This window comes from Aquarana catesbeiana, linkage group LG02 (genome assembly GCF_042186555.1).
Source record: "Aquarana catesbeiana isolate 2022-GZ linkage group LG02, ASM4218655v1, whole genome shotgun sequence".
Lineage (NCBI taxonomy): Eukaryota > Metazoa > Chordata > Amphibia > Anura > Ranidae > Aquarana > Aquarana catesbeiana.
Genome location: NC_133325.1, coordinates 666,415,571 through 666,436,328, shown reverse-complemented (window position 1 = coordinate 666,436,328; position 20,758 = coordinate 666,415,571). Strand labels below are relative to the sequence as shown.

The window sequence follows — 20,758 nt, the reverse complement described above, 5'->3', positions numbered from 1 at the left end:
TATGGCCTTTGTAGAGATGGTGGAGATATAGGACATCTTGAGGAGGAACAACTATGATGGAAAGCATGGACCGTACCTAAACCCAAATGTGAGAAAGGCCAAGATTATGACTAAAGTTGTGAAGAGTCTGCACAGAAATTTTTTGGGGGTACGACGATCCATGGAGCAATTGAGGAAACGCTTATCAGACCTGAAACTGAGGGAGCAGGATCAGTACAGAAGGATCAAGAAAGTGCTTCTAAAAAGTAAATACTTGTCATGTGTTCCTATTATTATTATTATTATTATTACTTGCATGCTGCTCCATGTGCTTTTCTTTACTGTTGTACAGTTTAAAATGGCGACTTTCATGTTCGTGGGCACAGTAATCGGTCATAGTAAACATTGTTCTCTCATTAAATATGATGTTTTGGGAAGATACAGGTTAAATACATTTGGTCTTGCCTATTTCTATAAAAATAAGTTTTGTACATTGCTGTCTAGATGTGTTTGTAACTAGAATGAAATGCAAGCTTGATTCCGTGTAAAGTAAGGAGAGGACACTCAGCAGCTGTTTACACATCTGGACTCAGGAGCACTAGTGTGGGACACAAGAACAAACTTTTTAGGGTGTCCCACACAGGTACTCCAGTGTACTTGGGGTGTCTCCATGTGTGAAAATTGTCACAAAAAGGTAAGTATTCCAGCTTTGGTAAGGTAAAAAAATCATGTCTTCAGCTTGGTACTATGCCAAAACAGACAATTGTACCCCACTTCCCAGCAATGTTTCCTATTCCTATTTCTGGACCCAATTATCTGTGTGCTAAGTATACCTTTTGTTTCATTCTCATAGGGGATAAAATACTCGGAGGACACCACTCAGAGGACACCAGGAACCCCACATCTCAGAAAGAAGGGGAACTCGGCACAACACCACACCTGGAGGAAGGAGAGGTGGAGGAAGTGGGCGAAATTGTCACCACAACAGGTGAGTGTCTGACACCCCAGCTTCAGGTAATATATGTATGCCTGCATATTTATAATACATGTTTTTACTAAAGTTTTTAGGTGATGTGCTGGTTGTGGAAGAGCAAGCTCAACATTTCACAAGTGCAAGTGCCCAAATCCTAATCCAGGACATCATGGTGTGGAATCGTGAAATAGACATCATAAGGAATAAACTCAATGTTCTTGAACAACAAATGAAGAACATGATTGATGTGTTAGGGAGAATCTAAATATCTTCAAAATGCAACCATTTTAACTTTTTTTGGACTAAACGATAATATTTTTTGTACATTTTACAAGCCAAATTTTGAAAATGCACACGGTGCGTCAACATATGCTATCTGCCATTAGGGGATATCAATGTATTCCACCCCTTCCTCATAACTCTAGTAGGTGAGAGGAAGGGGTTGCACCCCCAAAACACGTCCATTGATCCCCATGATGGGAGATAGCACATCTTGACATTAGGCATGGGATCAGGAGGGAAATACCCATTTTGACTCCCAAATTGTGTGCATCTTCAAAATTTTGCTTTTACAGGGGTGACATCACCCCATCTGATGAAGGCAATATCAACACATTTTGGACATACTATAATGTCTGATATTGCCTTCAGTTTTTCTACGTTGAACTTTGTAAGTTCCAGAGTTGTGTATGTTATGTTTTGAAACATGCCTGTTTATACCAAAAAAAAAAATTGTAAAAAACTTGAGAAAAAAAACATGTTTTATTTAAAAAAAAAATTTATAATGCACATGTGAATGTGCACAGAGTAAAAAGTTTGCTAATCAACAATGTGTGGCTTCTTCTTTCAATGCTCAATACCAATTTTTAAGTAATTTTGTGTTTACAGTGACAATGGGGCTTATTTACTAAAGGAAAATCCACTTGGCACTACAAGTGCAGTAGGAGACAGCTAAAAAGAAACACAAACAATAAAGAAAATTCAAGATTTTAACAGATAATTTTTTTTTTAATTAAAAAATTATTTAGACAATGTCTGGTATAGCAATGGCCCCCCTACCTGTAAAATAATTGGCATATTTCTGGCGAACTTCACGGGCGCTTTGGGGTGCCAAGCCAGGACGGCCAGTATCCAGGCCCGTCAGGGGATTAGCAGGAAGTCCGGCCTCAGCCCCAACTGAGGCAAGATAATTTTGGGCATTTTTCCGTAAAAAATTGTGCAATATGCAGCAGGATAATATGATGTGGTTAATTTTGTAGTCCGCCAATTGTATTGCTGTCAGAAACAGGTGGAACCGGCTGGCCATTATCCCGAAGGCATTCTCAACAACTCTTCGGGCTCTGGCTAGCCGCCAGTTAAAAACCCTCCTCTCCGGGATGAGGGTCCTCTGGGGGAATGGCCTCATCAGGTGCTCGTCCAGACCAAATGCTTCATCAGCAATAAAGACGAACAGGAGTCCTTAAACGTTGTCCGCAGCAGGTGGCAATGCCAGGCCACCACTCTAGAGACGTCGGGAAAACTCCGTCTGGGCGAAGACTCCTCCATCCGACATCCAGCCATTCTTCCCCATGTCCACATAGTGGAACTCTTATTGTGCCGAGACCACCGCCATCAACACTATACTATTAAAACCCTTATAATTGTAATAGTAAGACCCTGAATGGGGTGGTGGCACGATGTGGACGTGTTTCCCATCGATTGCCCCTCCACAGTTGGGAAAGTCCCGACGGTCGTCAAAATGGGAGGCCACAGTCTGCCATTCCTGTGGTGTTTAAGGAAACTGTGAAGTCAAACTAGAAAAAAAATATTAGTACTTTTGCACATAACATTGCAAGCAGATTACACAAAAACACTCTTGGCCAACATCAGTATAACATTTATAAGGAGTATTAAAGGAGTATTTAAAGACAAAAATATAAGGCCCACTTATCAGATTCCTCAACCCCTCTGATGGCCCATTGTAAAAATTTTAGGGGGGGGGGTTTCGAGCTGAGTTTGGGACCCAAAAAAAAAGCCTCTTGCACTCTGCCTGATATTAAGGACAATAATAACATTTGGACACATTTTTGGGGGGAGTTTAGGGTAAAGCATTACAATGGAGCTGACAAAATACATTGTTATGTGACTAGGCTAGGTGTATATGGGCCTAGGATAGCATGCTGGGGAGGTTAGTGAAGGAAAATGTGCATGAAGGACAAAAAAGGAGCATTAAAAGCTTAAAGCATGCATGGGCACAAAGGGGACATTCACAGCATATTACAATCATGGTAATTAAGGGAATGATGAAATAAATACAATACATTAGCATACATTAAGTACATAGAATGTGATGTTAAAGGAGAAAACTTACCCTAATATAGGCCTTCTGCAGGACCCGAATGATGGCAGAACATGTCTCTGGAATAATGATCCCCAGAGCCTGGGGGGAGTTGCCTGTCAAGAACTTGTGCAGACTTCTCCCTGTCTCCAAGTACCACAACAATGCGACTAGCCTCTTCTCCGGAGTGATGGCTTGCCGCATGCAGGTGTCCTGCTTCATAATATAAGGGGACAGCAAAGCCAACAGATGGTGAAAAACAGGGTCTGTCATCCGGAGAAAATTCCTGAAATCATCAGGATTATTCTCCTGGATCTCACTCAGCAAAAGCATATGAGAGAATTGGTCACGCTGAAGTAACCAATTCTTGGTCCATGAACTCCTCCCCACCCTGTTCATGGACTGGGCTTGGGTCCAAGTAAAAACCCCAACACCAAGCCCCCACACATCACGAACTCTACGATGAGTACATACCCGCAACATGGCTTGAAAACGGTCGGCTGCTCAGAACGAACTAACAGAACGCACTGAACAACGGCAAGGCCTGTGAAGAGTGAGCTGACAATCAGAAACAAGCGGATAAGAATGCACTGAGAAACAGATACGAACTGACTACACGCACTGAAGAACAGATACAAACCCCACAAGCACAAACTGAACAGCAGTAAAATGATCTGAAAAGCACGAGTCTGAAAAGCGCGAATCGTCTCTCACCAAACTTCTACTAACACAAGATAAACACGAGATTAGCAGAAGGAGCCCAAAGGGTGGCGCACTGGCTACTGAACTTCCTTTTTCTAGTTCCGTTGTACGTGTTGTAGACCACCGCGTTCTGGACGGTCGGAATTTGGTGTGACCGTGTGTATGCAAGATTGCTTGAGCGGAATTCCCTTGGAAAAACCTTCGGAGTTTATTCCGACGGGAAAACTGGTCGTGTGTACAGGGCATAAGAGGCATTTTCTGTCACCCAGAAAGCCAAAAGCAGATCAAAGGCCTAATAAAACTGGCCAATCGAATTGCTTGTCCTTGTCACCCATGGGGGGAAAAGGTGTATATTAGGAAAGGCTCTTTTTGGCTAAAATGTGACAGGAGAAACTGGGTTATCTGAAGGCTGCTGTTGATTGTAATATTTACTCTGTTTGATTTTGTCATCTGTTGCAAGTATTTTTCTGTGCTGGGACTCAATAAATGCATCTCTCTGGCTTACAACTGAACATTTAAAACACCAAAGAGTTCTGAGGGTCTAGAGAAGCACACAGTGCTTCCCATCTGTGCACAAGATTGGGCCATATGAGAATGAGGATATGAAGGGATATACGGAATACTTTGGTTATTGTAATTACTCCTTTTTATATGAAGATGTGTTCAGATGTTTTTATCAGTCACCAAGAAGAAAATTTGAATTGGCAAAGCAGTTGCTGTTCCTAGTAGATGTGGAAGGCAGGGAACAGATGAAATATTATATTTGTAGACTTGCTTGATTTAAAGGATATACTAAAATAGCTAAGGTGTGTTGTTTAAAGAGGGCATTATTCTTTAATAAGGAAACACAAATAGAAATTGAGTAACTTATTAAGACTTATCAGTTATGTATTATAAAGGGTGAAGTGGGTCAAGTATTTCTTTACTCACATTTTCTTTACTCATGTTTTCAAAATGTAATCTGTTACTGCTATGTCCATAATGTTTATTATGAACTCATTGACCGAGACAAGCCCAATTACGTATTTTTTTTTTTTTTTTACTTATACCATTTCTTGATGCAATATTTTCTCACTTTAAAAAATGTTTTACTGCTGTATTAGTTGGCAACACTGAAATACTTTTTAACGGAAAACAATGTGGGCTGATAATGCTGATGTACCCTGTTGATTCAGGTGAAATGTACATTTTAATAAGTCCACTTTAAGGCCCTTCTATGGTTACAATAACTGTTGCAATGTTAAGGTACACCTGTCACTAGTCCTAAGCCACAAAACTAACCTTACACCTGAAAGGTGGGGTTCTCTAGGTGCCATTCGGTACATAAAGGTGTGATCTTGGTGTTTTCCACAATGCACTGTGGGAGACCAACTGCTTGTTGAGAAGCATCCAAGACTGCATTGTGCAGAACTTTGGGGGCGCTCATGTTTTCTACTTTAAAAAGTTATATATTGCAGTAAACCCAGGATTGAAACTCTATCAGGACATTGAGTAGTGCAAAGGTCTATTTTAAAGGATCACTAAAGCTATTTAAAAAAAAAAAAAATAACAAACATGTTATACTCACTTCCACTGTGCAACTCGTTTTGCACAGAGTGGCCCCAACCTGGTCTTCTGGAGTCCCTTGGCGGCTCTCTTGGCTCCCCCCCGCAAGGGCTCAACACTTTCATGTGAGCTCCCTCGCATGGTGTTGAGTGCTTGTGGGCACGCTCCCGTGATACAGTGAGCGGCCATAGCTGCTCACTGTATCACTTGGCCCCACCCCCCGGCGCGCTGCGTCATTGGATGTGATTGACAGCAGCGTGAGCCAATGGCTGCGCTGCTTTCAATCCATCCACTCTAGCCAATCAATGGCCAGGCTGAGCGGTGAAGAGGATATCGGGGGCGAGCGTGGGACTTTCGAGGGGTCAGGTAAGTAAAACGGGGGGGCTGGGGGGGGGGGGCGGTATTGTCGGATGTTTTTTCACCTTAATGCATAGAATGCATTAAGGTGAGAAAACTTTTACCTTTACAACCCCTTTAAGCCTGACAGGAGAGCATAAGTTATTCACACGGTGTGTTGTGTGGTCTTTGGCAAATTGCTTTCCATGCTAGAAAAGAAAAGTAAAAATGGTTTCCAAGAAAGATACTCCAGACAGATGCACTCCTTGTTGAACTTTTATAATGAATAACAAAAGACAGCACAAAAACAGTGGGGGGAAGGAAGAAGTTCTAAGTGATGTCTTTTTTTTTTTTTGCAGTAGGAGGGAAGTTTAAGGAAAAAAACTTACATTTAAATGCCCATCGATGCAGCCTCATCAGTGTCCATCTGTAGCCTTGTCAGTGTAGCCTTGTCAGTGTCCATCATTGCAGCCTTGTCAGTGTCCATCATTGCAGCCTTGTCAGTGTCCATCATTGCAGCCTTGTCAGTGTCTATCATTGCAGCCTTGTCAGTGTCCATCATTGCAGCCTTGTCAGTGTACATCATTGCAGCCTTGTCAGTGTCCATCATTGCAGCCTTGTCAGTGTCCATCATTGCAGCCTTGTCAGTGTCCATCATTGCAGCCTTGTCAGTGTCCATCATTGCAGCCTTGTCAGTGTACATCATTGCAGCCTTGTAAGTGTCCATCATTGCAGCCTTGTCAGTGTGCATCATTGCAGCCTTGTCAGTATACATAATTGCAGCCTTGTCAGTGTACATCATTGCAGCCTTGCCCTGTGTCATTTACTTGTCAGTACACTGAACTCTCGTTTAAAAATGGCGCCGCCGTTCTCTTGCCGCTCTCGGAAGTTCTCGGCGGCTCTCCGCCACTCTCGCTCGTTCTCGGCGGCTTTCGGCTGCTCATGCGGGACTGCGAGAGCTGGCCGAGAGTGGCCGAAAGCGGCCGAGAGCCGCCAAGAGGCTCACAATCGGCGGGGGATCGGCGTATAACACGCACCCACGATTTTGCCCTGATTTTAAGGGGGAAAAAAGTGCGTGTTATATGCCGATAAATACGGTACTTCATGTAACAATAGTTTTCATGTCAAGTTGGTGTTCAAAACTGACCTGAGGGCCAGATGCAATATTGTTAATCAATGAAAAACATTTTACTAGCACAGGAAATGGCCTAATATTTGTTTTTGCCCCATTCATCCAGAATGAATCTACATACACTTTCACTGAGTTAATCACTATGTGAATTTTTTATAAATATACCACTAAGTGTCACGCTAACACTTTGACTCCACCTTTAGTAACATGCTACATAGATGGAATTTTAGTTCTCAATGAAATACAAGTGCAGTCCGCTTTTTCCTGACACTTTCAGTGTGTCTCTGGACACTCACACTGCAGTTCACTTTTCTTCGTAGTGACACTTTTTCTCCAGGACTCTGAGGTACTGAGGTATGGCCTTGGAGGTATGACCACTGGTCAGCTATATTGCCTATTTTTCCTGACAAACTTAATATGCAAGTGAGCGAAATGCTTCAATATTAGCATGTTGTTGTGTCATGCTGGCCATGCCCCCCCTCACCTGGAACTTGCAGTGAGAGTGGCGGTGAGTGGAGGCGAGGATTAGCTTTAAGGGGACCCGAGAAGCCTGTAGGTCATGGTGCAAGGGCACTTGGAAGTGGAGGATAGGCGGAATGGTGGATGGTGAGATTGCAGCGGTGCTAAATAGGGGACATTAACAACTGTTGAATACAAGATCCCTGAGTGGACAAGAACCTGTTTATTGATGCCTATGTAAGACGTTGTCACAGGAATATACTAATCGTAACTTTAAATTTAAAAAACAACAGCTTAATTGACCAACTTAATCTGTACCTCCTCTGCTTCTATCAGGAACCATGTATCAGACCAAGACAGAGGTATAGTTAAATCACACTTGTTTATTAATAATAATAATAATAAGGTAAACAGAGTAAACGTAGTCAAAACAAGCCAGAGTTCATTAACTGGCTTGGGTAGTCAGCCAAGCAAATGTCAGAGAGCCAGAGATAAACGTAGTAGTACAGCAAGCAGGATCAGGAGCCAGAAGGAACGTCAGCCAAGCAAGTCTTCAACAGGAACACAGGAGAAAGAGATGGGAGCTGGCAATTAGCCAACAGCTGAGCGGCCAGCTCAGAGAAGGAAGGGCTGAGCTCAGCCCTGACCGCTTCCTTTGCACCTTAGGGTCTTGCATCTAACAGCTTATGCTGCTCTGCTCACTAATTAAAACAGTGTTGATGCAGGAATCCCTCCTACCAGGCCATTGTCTTCCCCGGTGGGGGCAGCCAGTGATTATTGCTAGTGGCTATAGTAGCCGCTAGTAATAATTGCAAGTGAATCCGGCAGGCTAAATATACCAATTTGATCGATCAACTTGGGTACAACCAGCCTGCCGGAATTCACTTGTGATTATTACTAGCGGCTGCCACTAGCAATAATCACTGGCTGCCCCCGCCGGGGAAGACAATGGCCTGGTAGGAGGGATTCCCACAGCAACACTATGTGTGTTGATGGGGGAATCTAACTAATTTCTTTTGCAGGAAAGAAATTAGCTTCGGGTATTGCCTGCCTAAAGGACTGATTATTTAAAGCCAGTTTCCAGCTCTAAGCATTCGTATGGTCTGATTACCATCTTAATTGAAATTTTAGGTCTGGTTTATAATTTGGTAGGAAATTTAATGGTTAATTGTCAATTTAGAGGAATTATTCATCAAAGTAATGCAGAGCTATGAGCTAAATTGTCCGAAGTTTGCCCTTAACTGTTAATGTGGCCACTGTGTTGCAGGTTTGCCGACTTATGCAGTATAAGACAACGTTGTCTTCTTATTATTGTAGATGTGGTGAAGGTTATTTTTTCATATTTAGTTATCTGTATTTGAGATTTTTTTATGTGATTTAAAAAAAACAATTTTTGTACTTTTTTAGTTATGCTTGTTTCAAAACCACTTAGTCTGTTAAAAGTAACCTCTTAATGTGACCTCCTCTTTAGTGGAGGTCTGTCATTTTTGCAGTTATTGTACGGTTACAGAGGCTATATTTACCTTGTGTGAGTTGGCATGCAGGCTTTGTTATAGCTCTCTTTTTCTTTTTCTTTTCCTTTTTTTTTTTTTTTTTTTTTTTTTTAGTGTTCTTAATTTTTGCAAGGTTATCCTGCAGCCTATGACTAGTGATCATTCAGCTATAAGAAAACTATCACTGGTTTGACTTCACTGGAGCACAGACTACAAGTAGAGAGACTCTAGGCAATGTTCTCTAGGGAATGCATCCAAATTGGCCTCTGCCAAAGAAGAAAACTTCTGTATTTGTCATACAAAAATGTAAATTACCCAGCAGTCACTTACAGAGAGGCTTATAGACAATAGACACGTGATAATTCAAAAGTTGGGAAGTTGGTAATTACATTTTATAAATGGTATTTTACAGGATTCCTAGCAGGGGACAGAGTGCGGTGTCCTTGGCATGGTGCATGCTTTAACGTGAAAACAGGGGACATAGAAGAATACCCAGGATTGGACAGTCTGCCCTGTTTTAAGGTAATGCCAAAGTTACTAGTCCTGGCCATTCTATTTTTGAATACAATATTAAAAAAAAAGTTTTGGTTTGATGGATCTCTCAAGCATATGGTCACCTGTTCATTTTTCCAAAATGCCACAATCACTTAACTGTTAACTTTTTGGGTTAAAATTGTTTTGATGTGTGCTGCATCACAGGTGAAACTCCACTGTGTGGTTATTTTTCAGCTGGCCACAGCCCCCGGTTGTTTGTCCTAGACAATGTGCAATTGTACAGCGTTTCTGAGGTCACTGGCTTCTGAAACAATGTGAACGGTGTCCGGCTGTGGGCAGGCTGAGACTGCATTAAGCCGCGGATTTCTGAATTCTAAGTTTTGTGTATATCTTTATGCATCTGGTAAGGTGGGACATTCAAGGATCGATTCTCTAATGCCCCGTACACACGGTCGGATTTTCCGATGGAAAATGTCCGATCGGAGCGTGTTGTCGGAAATTCCGACCGTGTGTGGGCTCCATCGGACATTTTCCATCGGATTTTCCGACACACAAAGTTGGAGAGCAGGAGATAAAATTTTCCGACAACAAAATCCGTTGTCGGAAATTCCGATCGTGTGTACACAAATCCGACGGACAAAGTGCCACGCATGCTCAGAATAAATAAAGAGATGAAAGCTATTGGCCACTGCCCCGTTTATAGTCCCGACGTACGTGTTTTACGTCACCGCGTTTAGAACGATCGGATTTTCCGACAACTTTGTGTGACCGTGTGTATGCAAGACAAGTTTGAGCCAACATCCGTTGGAAAAAATCCTAGGATTTTGTTGTCGGAATGTCCGAACAAAGTCCGACCGTGTGTACGGGGCATAACAGTTAAATATTGCTTGTATTTTCTCTTTAAAGTGTCGCTAAGGCAATTATTTATTTTTTTTTTGGATATAGTGAAGGGGAGTCAAATCTCTTGTCAGATTTTATTGCAGTCTGTGCCCCCATTAGGGAGATTCACCTTCTCTGTTTTGTCCTGTTTACTGTTATCTGAAAGTGAAAGTAAAAGAAACTCCCAAATTTAGGATTGACATCAGAACCGGAATAGAGGAGAAATCTTCCAATGGGGGACACTAGTTGTGGTGACACCCTGGGATTCCCTCACTTTGGAGAGATTCCCTTTCACTTCCTGTTTTGACTTTAAAAAAAAGTTTTGCCTTTTAGTGACACTTTTGTTTTGTGCATTATTGTACTATTGTGTTTCACATAATAGGTATTGCCTATTCAATTTTGTGACATTTAGCATTTAATTTAGAATTATTTACAATATGCGGAGTGATTCTGAAAGGGAGGGACTCCTGTAAATCCATACAGTGTTTCCTGCAATGGGGGCTGGCTGGGCAGGAGTCCATCTAACTCCCCACATACTGTGATACTGTGAATATGCTTAAAGAAAGGTCCGAAACACTGCACACCTAGCAAAGTTATTAGCATACAGGTGAAATATAATAATACTTAGCGCCAAAGAAATGACAATTGTGAAAACATGAAAGTGCAAAAAAATGAATAAATTCCACCAGCTGCAATAAGAAGTTGCTAGATAGCAAATACAGATAATAAATATATAAATCACAGCGCTAGGTGATAGCAAATGTGATCCTGAAAAAAACACACAGAAAAGTCCTTTACAGCCCAACATGTTTTGTGTTCATAAGTGCTCATGCTCAATAATAGACAATCCGTGCTCCATAGACTTGTGCTTAGACTGGGTGCCCCACATGGATGTACACTCACCCCTAGATGTTGACCAACTATCTGCAGTATGGTCGTTTAGGCATGTGGGGAGATCCCTGGGTAAATCTGTTGCTGGCAACTCGTGCACTGGATAGACCTCACATAGATGTATGAAAATAACAGAGGGAGAACCTCATTGCGTAAAACCGTTGATAAATTTATTGGGTAAAAACAAATCTGAGATTACACTCACATGTAATGGTGCCAAATATCCTGGCACCCGGTGTGTACAGCATGTGATTTTTTTCTTTAGGGGAAGTCGGCCCGCAATCTGCTGATGACCGTTACTCTCGAATCGGCTCGATTCACGGAAGTGTGGGCGGACGTGTGTCGCGATGACGTGACCAAGCCTTGACATCATCATGGGCCGTCATCAGGAAGCTCTGAATCCTCCATATTGATTGTGGCCTTTATATATACCCTTAATTTGTAAATTAAATGTCAATAATAATTGGTCAATATACTGACCACCTGCTATACACTATGGGGTGCTTACAATCCAATATACATAATGGATTGGAAATTTAAAAAATAAAAACAATAGTGAAGTTAAAAAAATGTATTTTATACCAATACTAATATTGTTAAAGAGACGGCCACCTAGTGGTCACTCATTAGAATTGCACCCTAATAACTATTGGTAATTAAATTAATCTGACAAGATTAAAATAATCTACAAATAGCCCTATGTTAATGTGATAGTTGGATTGAATCGAAAGAAAAGGACTAGAGTAGGTTAGTCTACCCGCAATAAAATGGACTGATGAATTTAAACTAAATCTAAATTTTAAAGGAACTCTACTGCTAATTAATAGTCTGTAATGAAACAGTTGAGATCCAGCTCAACGTTCAAGCCTGAAGGGGTTAAAGTTTGAAGTTCAAATATCCACTTGGTTTCATTTTGGGATATTTGTTGGATCATATTTGCACCCCTCCAGTGTCCATTAAGGGTGTCAATAGCTTAAAAGGATGATTCAGCTGGATTTTTGTTATGCGCTACCCTAAAGTGGTTTGAATTACTACGTTTAGGTAATCCTTTCTGTATATTAGTACTCTGTTCACTAACACGTTTCGTTAATGTTCTGGAAGTCTGCCCAACGTATTGGTACCCACAAGTACATTCCAGAACATATGTAAAATTCTTGATGCCACACATCCATGGAGCACAGATTGTCTAGTATTGAGCATGAGCATTTATGAACACAAAACATGTTGGGACTGTAAAGGACTTTTATGTGTTTTTTTTCAGGATCACATTTGCCATCACCTTTAATTTATATATTAAACAGGTGAAAGCAGCCTGCGTTATCCAAAGCCACGCCCCCATTGGCTGTTTACTAACTGCTTTGCTAGGTGTGCAGTGTTTGGGACCTTTCTTTTTGATGCCCTTACAATGTTCTGAGAAGTTGCAGGGTCTGTATCCCTTTTAGAAGTTATTAACCCTTGTGAGTATCTCATCAAAAATTAAATTTTTGTTGCAGGGGATGCCTAAAATCTGACTTGTATCTTAGTGCAGACTTGTGGGGAAAATCAGTGAGCCAATCACACAAGCAGAAAATGAAATTTTTGGGGAAGTTCTGTACACCATCTGTGTACAGAAAGCCTCCAGGTTACCATACTTCATTTAATTTTTACAGGAAATTACAGAGGCTGCACATTGAAAAGGAAAGGTCATTTTTACCAATATTCAATTACAATATGGCTTCTGTCGCAATTCTACACTGATCAACTATAATTTTATGCCCGCTGAGGTGAATAAGTGAATAACATAGATTATCTTCTTGCACTGGCATCTGAAAGTTTGTGGGATATACTAGGCAGCAAGTGAACATGTTGGTCCTAAAGTTGATGCATTGAAAGCAGAAAAAATGGGCTTTACGGTTTGTTGTGTATCTTACCTGGGGAAATAAGTCATCAGGGTGCAGTATGCAAAGAAAGCAAGCCAGCGGAGGCAGTGTGATGTTTTCAACAATGTTCTGCTGGGAAACCTTGGGTCCTTCCATTCATGTGGATATTACCTGACATGTACCACCTACCTAAACATTGTTGCTGGCCAAGTACACCCCTTCATGGAAACGGTAATCCCTGATGGTAGTGGCCTCTTTCAGCAGGATACTGCACGTTGCAATATAGGCTCAAGAATGGTTTGAGGAACACAACAACGTGTTCAAGGTGTTGGCTTGGCCTCCAAATTCTCCAGATCTCAATCGAGCATCTGTGGGATGTGCTGGAAAAGCAAGTCCAATCGGACTTTCAGGTGTGTGTGTGTTTTTTTTTTTGTTATGTTAATGCATTCGCAACATTAAGGTAAGAAACCTTTTTAATAACTGCTCCCTCCAGCCCCCCTTGAGCACTTACCTGAGCCCAATATTGATCCAGCGCTGTGTCCGTCTGCTGCAGCTCTTCCCCGCTCTCCCTCTTCTCACAGGAAACTCGGCAGCGGGAGAAAAGCTGTGTCACCCTATAGATGCACACAGCCTGGCTTCGGAACGAGAAGAGTAAGAGTCAGGAGCACCGAAGGGTGACCCCAAAAAAGGAGGTCCGGGGTTGCTCTGTTCAACACCATTACACAGAGCAGGTAAGTATGACATGTTTGTTACTTAATTAAAAAAAAAAAGCTTTTACAATCACTTTAATAGATATGCTACGAATGGCTTGATGCAAGATACCACAGCATGGGTCAGGACTGTTTGGCAGCAAAAGGAGGACTTAATCAATATTGGGCGGGTGATTATAAAGTTATAGTTGATCAGTGTACAGTATATGCTGAATCCCCCCCCCACAAAAGTGGTGTTACCCCGGTTTTAATTAACTTTTTTGCATTTAGGAAGCATTATTTATGGTAAATATATTGAAATTAAATCAAAACTTAACTCAAAAGCTATCTTTATTATAAATTGGCTCTTATATGCGTTCTTTTCAGAAAAAGGCATGACATTGTTGATGCAAGCAATGAATATTATTGAATTGACCCTTCAGTGTCCTGTATTTGGCAAATACTTTTTAAGTGTTTTTTTTTTTGTGATATGTATACGTCAAACAAAAATACTCCTATAAAGATTATTAAAATAAGCTCACATAGACTAGGTTCCCTTTGTAACCAATAGGATGCAGTAAAGCAGTATATGGATTAATGTTCTCATTAGGAAAGTACTGTTCTCAGTATAATCTAATCAAGAAGTGCCTTTTTTCTTTGGGAAAATTTATAGTTTAAAGTTAGTCTACCCAAATAAATAATTCCTTTCTTCGTTTGTATATGTCACTTTTCCTTTCCTCCACAGGTCACAGTGGAGAATGGCAGTGTGCATATTGCTACAAATAAAAAGGCAAGTTACTAAATATTTAGAGTAGCATATTCTGGAATTCCTCTAAAATGATGTAATGAGCTAATGGCTTCTTTATCCTTAAATACAGACATTGGAGAATGCAAAAAGAGTAAAAGCTATGTGCCGACACACTGCCAGCAACCGAAGTATTGTAGCAATCATTGGAGCAGGTAAACATTACATTTTTATGGTGACTCCAGAAGACGAAAGGGAACTTCTTTAAATACCCCAAAACCATTTATTCATTCAGTCCAATGAAACAAACAGTCAATCCGAGATACAAACAACTCAGCGCCTTTCAAATAGCTTAAAGTGGAAGTCCAGTCTATTCCTAACTAGCTAAAATCTGCTCCCACACCCTCTAAACCCTATTCTATCTACCCTGTGAAACGAGGATGTATAAGTATTCTGAGAGCGGTCTGGTCATGTAATCAGCTGTCCACGATGGCTTCAGTGTAGAGGAGGGACAGCTGACAACGTATGCCCCATTGCCGGGCCGTCTTTAATATTGATTGGACTCTGGGCAAATCTTTTCTTGCGCCGCCCCCCCCCCCCCCCATTCAATTTCGCTCTCCACATGCCTGCACACCATGGACTGGGGTGGTGAGGGGACCCATCAAAAGACAGAAAACTCCTAGGGATCCTAGAACTCCTGGGATCAGTGGCAGTGCTAGGGAGAGGGTATGATCAATGGCAATGCTGATTTTTTTTTTCTCTTACCGACTAACAATAGAAAGAGGAGTTTCAACACTGGCCACCAATGTAATAGGGGTTTACACTGACCACTAATGTAATAGGAACATTCACAGTAACCACCAATGTAAGGAGGGATTTACAGAGGCCATTAATGTAATAGGAGCATTCACAGTAACCACCAATGTAAGGAGGGATTTACAGCGACCACTAATGTAAGGGGGACCCTCAAACTGGCCACTAGTGTGAATAAAAGGATTGTACCCCAAGCCCCAATATAATGAGAAGATTTACACTGACCACCAATGTAACTGAGACATTTAGCCTGCGTTTACAATTGTGTGTTGGGAACGCATGCAAAATCGCTTTCCTGCCACCACAGAAACATGCTGCCCTTTAGCAGATACACAGCAGTGCCATTAATTGTTAATGACACCCTCGCGTATCTGCTGACATGTGCTGTGCTACAGTGTGATTTTGAAAAAGCGTTAGGGACTTTCTTCTGCATTTCTAGCACATAGAGCAGCCCATTGAAATAATTGGGCTGCCCTACACGCGACCTACATCTTTATCCACCCTGTCAATACACCTTTGCATCCTAAAACCCCTGCTAACCTCTGCACCCCAAACCTCCCCCATCCTCTCCACTCCAACCCTCCACCCCTTTAAGGCTGGGTTCACACCTGTGCAAATTGGATGCGGGTTTCCCACAGTTTTTCCACAGTTGCAGGCAGGACTTTCAAGCATGCCCCTTTACCTCCCCAGTGGGCAGCATTCAGTATAGGTGATGGTGGATATGACCTCGGGGGCATGATATACATGTGAATGTCGCCTCTATTTACATATGAATACCGCCGATCAGCGACCATTTACATATGAATGCCGTCGCTATTTACATATCAATGCCGGTTATTTACATGCAAACACAGGATCTGCAGGTAAGTCATTTGTACACAACAATAGAGCAGAGCTGGCCAGTATTAGTAGCAGCACTTCACACAGAGATACCGGGACACAGCAACTAAAACTTCAAGGGACAAGGGAATTTAAACCGGGATAATTGTCAAGTATGAGGCAGCTGCTTTGAGCCCCACAACAATGACAGGGCCCAGGGCAACTGCCCCTTTTGCCCTGCATTAAAGACAGCCCGGCCCCATAGTATGCCTATTGGTGACGTCAGTGCTCAGGATCTGCAGCCTTTGTCAGCGATCTCTACTCTTCACTGAAGCTGGCCACTGGGGAGATCATGTGACCTGACCAAATCGCTCTCAGAATATGTAAGTAAACACGTCTTCCTTTCATCAGCAGGCAGAGGGCGTTAGTGTTAGACCAAATCCAAATCACATTTTATATATATATATATATATATATATATATATATATATATATATATATATATATATATATTGTAGTTTGGTCTAACACTAACTCCCTCTGCCTGCTGATGTAAAGGGGTTCTTCAACATTAAATGCAGTTACAACTGTAATTTAAAGTTAAAAAAAAGCCCAAAGTATATGCAACCTTATACCATGTAGGTTTTTACTGTTAGGTTTTTGATCTTGCTGGAGTCTTTCTTTAAAGAGAAAGTAGAGGGCTTTCAGAAGACAATCCCTGTCTCGCAGCCTGCATAAATGTGTGGCAATGGCATTTGCACTGTCTGGTTGTTTAGACTGCGACAGTCCTTTCATCTTCTGGTATTCGATTTACTTTGACAGTTGGGGCCTATGGGTCAGATGTCCATATCCAAGGCACATTGGCTCCTTATTGGCCAGTCAATCTTAGACCTGTACATCTTTCTTCAAAACTGCATGCCTTTTATAAGAGTGGGCGGAGTACTAAAAGAAAAAGGACCACAAACGGTGTTTGTATGTTTTTACATAAGCTGTGTGTGTGTGTGTAAATGTGGTCAAGAAATCTCTGTAAAGAGCTGTGGAATATGTAACGCTATATAAATTGGATCCACATATTTGGCTTTTTCATCATTTGCCCATGTTTTTGCTATTGTAGGCCCTGCTGCTCTGGTGTGTGCAGAAACCCTCCGCCAAGAAGGTTATTCGGGGAAGATTGTCATGGTGACCAGAGAAAGTCACTTGCCTTATGACAGACCAAAACTTAGCAAGGTCTGTATTGCTTTAATTGTTTAGCACCTTGAAATGTGTTTTTGTACAATGAACTGTCCATAGTAGTTCATTACCACAGTCTGTTTCCCTTACAGCCCAATCTGATATTGCTGTTGATTACGTAGTCTGCATGTGGCATTGGTGAAAAGAGGACATAGGCTGGCCATAGACAGTTCCTTTTTTTTGCCAGCCAGGGGGATTCTCCCTGATCCACAAAAGTGAGGTGGATGGACGACTCCTCTCTGCTGTGCCATTGTGTTCTCACAGCAGGACCCCTCCAGGTGGCTGCAGCTGCTGATCGACAAAAGTTTTCCAACATTCCCATTCAACTGAAGTCAATAGTTAGATTGACTTCTGTCGAGTGGGAACGGCCATAGATGGATCAAAATTTGGCCAGTCCCTGCATGTATTCTCCCACCTTATCACACGCAGAGTTGATGAACCGGCAGAGGATAAGGTGGGACAGCAAATTACTTTTTCTGGCGGGAGAAGTGGAGAATTCTTCTTCAGGGGTTTTATTTATGAGGAATTCAAAGGTCAGGTTTTATCTCTGACCCAAAAGGCTTTTGCGAGTTTCTGTACAGATTTAGTTCAGACTAAATTACTGCTTTCTGAGTCCTGTATCCAAACGGTTACAGGATTGGGATTGTGACGTCCGCCGAAGCAACCCCAATCCCTGTACAATAATGTACATCCTTATTTAAAGGATGTGTTCTGTTGACTGGGCTCATCCTGAAAAGGTGTTTGTTCCACTAAAAGATTTTGCTCAACAATATCCCATAGATAGTAAGTTTACTAAGAAATGGAGTAGGTCTGTAGTGGATTCAGTGAGCTCTGGCCATACAGCTGCTTCATTCATTCAGTTTCCTGTGAATGAATAAACTACAATTACCGTCAGTCACCATGGCAAACTTACTTGTAGTTTGAACTGTGGGCATGCTGATCCGCACACGTGTAGTTCATTCACACTGCCTACAGCTCTGCAATGACAGCCTGTACAGTGGAACCTTGGATTACGAGCATAATCCGTTCCAGGAGAATGCTTGTAATCAAAAGCACTCGCATATCAAAGCGAGTTTCCCCATAGAAGTCAATGGAAATGAAAATAATTCGTTTCACATTGACTTCTATTGTATGCAGTACCGCATACAATAGTCCGAGAGACTTGGAACTACTCGGAGAACGTTCGGAGCCACTCGGATGCACTTGGAAAACCACCGAGAGGCTCGGAAACACTCGGGAATGGAGTGTTTCTGAGTGCATCCGAGCGGCTCCGAACGGCTCAGTGTCACTACACCTCTGGCCAAATGTGGTACTGCACACCGCAGATACTTGAATCCTGCTCGTTTTGTGAGACAACACAGCTCGTATTGCGAAACGCTCGTTAACCGCGTTACTCCCAATGCGAGGTATTACTGTACAGGCAAAAGGGCTTTAGGCAGTGTGTGCAGAAGCCTGACATTGCACCTGCTATCTGCTGATGATGGGAGCTCCAGGAGGGATCCATGCTGGATTTAAATAACCTCCACAGCCGGATCCATCCAAGCCACTGAGGCCACAGGATGGTACCCGGCCTTGCATAGAAGAGCGAGGTTTTGCCTGTAACGCTTCTCTTTGAGGGCTGGATCCTAGGAACCAGGACTCTTTTTGGTCTTGCTACATTACCTAAAGTTGCTCCTGAGAGGTGCTATACAGGTCCAAAGGAGTGGAACCCCTATTATAGGGACCCGGTCTTTGAAGGTTTACTAACGCAGCCCGCTGTGATGGGTGAAGTTTGGATCTGTATGTTTCAGCAGTATCCTGCAGCGAGGATGAGGTGAGGGAAGAAGCCTAGGAACTGTAAAATGTCCACCTATGCCTTTTCTTCCATATATTAAACATTGTAAGCCTTAAGATCTCCACTAGAGGGAGTAATTTACACATACCTTGGTACGTTGCTTTTCAGCAGCTCTGTGTTCTGGCTATAACAGCATGTGTGGTCCCAGCAGTCAGTGGGGGTTCTTATTGAACAGTGCCGTTTCCTCTTCTGAGGGAACGAAGTGGGGGTACAGCAGCAGTTTTGACATATTTTTAATGTATAAATGGCCCCTACTAAGCAAATATGTATCCTGCAGATTAGGGAGCCTAACACTCTGCTGATAAACCCCCCCCCCCCTCCTGGAGAGGTGCGGTGGCGGCTTCACATATACTACTTGTATATTTCAAACTTGCCCTTATTGTGAACACTGTCCAGCAAGGGATTGTTGGGACAGGCAGCGCGCCAGCTCTTGTGCTTAGGCAGCGCCAAAAGCTTATCTTTATGGTGGCATTGTTTTTCTAAACTATTGCTCAGAAAGTGGTATATTTTTTTCTTAAGTGCCTCTGCTTTTGTGCTTAGCACTATGACTTCCAGAACTACCGCTAAGGTGCCAAAAATTCCACCCCCAGGCGCTGGGAATTCCAGTCATGCCTCCACACTGTCATCCTCTCCGGAGATACCAGACATGATAAGCCAGGGTGAGTCTTTGGAACCAATTGGTGGTACAACTGCTTCTCACACTTCAGCCCCTGTATACGTGACTGAAGATTTTCCTCTGCCCTGCAGGGCCTAGAAGGAAGATTAGCATCCTCTATCCAAGTGGATAGGAAGCGTGCTAGATCCCCCTCCCCCACCTCAGACCCTTTACCAAGGGAACAATGGGGACAGGATGAGGTATTACCCTCAGGTGATCGAGAGGAAAAACAAGCCGATTATTCCTCTGCGGAGGAAACAACAGTTGATGATTCAGCTTCGCAATCTGAGGTACAAATCCTTACGGAAATGGTTCGTTCCACTTTCATGCTACTCCTAACAGTGAGCTGAAAGTCCGGTTTCTTCCTTGGGTTCTTTAAAGCCGTTACAGTCTTTTCATGCGTTTTCCGGTCCATGCATTACTAGAAAAGCTGATTTTATGCTGAATGGGATCATCCGGATAAGCATTTGCTCCCTCCAAATAGATTCTCAGTTCTCTATCTCATGGAAGAGAAATTCACCAAAAAATGGAAGGTGCCAGCAGTTGACTCTGTGATTTCCAGTGTGAATAAAAGTTTAACTTTTCCAGTAGATAATGCACAAATGCTTAAAGATCCAACATACATCCAAACGATTTCTAGTGGGAAGAGTACTCTTTTGCCGGTCAAAAGAAAGTATAAACTTCTTTCATTTAAACAGACTTTTTCTCCTGTGCCAGGGGCATCCGCCTCTAGGCAGTGGCGACGGCCTCCGCCGTCAGACTCTAGAGGAGAACCTCAGGGTCAGGCCCAGGCTCAAAAGAAGACCTGGGGCCGGACATCTGCAAAGCAGAATACTAAAGCCTCATCATGAAGAGGCGTCCCCCCTCACATGAGTGGGGGGAAGACTTCTGCATTACTCAGAAGTCTGGCAAA

General features: G+C 42.4%; 1 protein-coding gene across 3 annotated transcripts in view; it reads left to right on the top strand.

The window, feature by feature from the left end:
• Nucleotides 1–20,758, top strand: part of LOC141128963 (apoptosis-inducing factor 3-like) — a 241,227-nt gene that overhangs the window by 62,190 nt on the left and 158,279 nt on the right. For all 3 annotated transcript variants that reach the window (XM_073616628.1, XM_073616627.1, XM_073616629.1), the window contains exons 4-7: nucleotides 9,349–9,458; nucleotides 14,495–14,539; nucleotides 14,628–14,709; nucleotides 17,241–17,353. In XM_073616628.1, coding sequence (XP_073472729.1) covers nucleotides 9,349–9,458; nucleotides 14,495–14,539; nucleotides 14,628–14,709; nucleotides 17,241–17,353 — 350 coding nt within the window. The remainder of the gene's footprint in view (nucleotides 1–9,348; nucleotides 9,459–14,494; nucleotides 14,540–14,627; nucleotides 14,710–17,240; nucleotides 17,354–20,758) is intronic.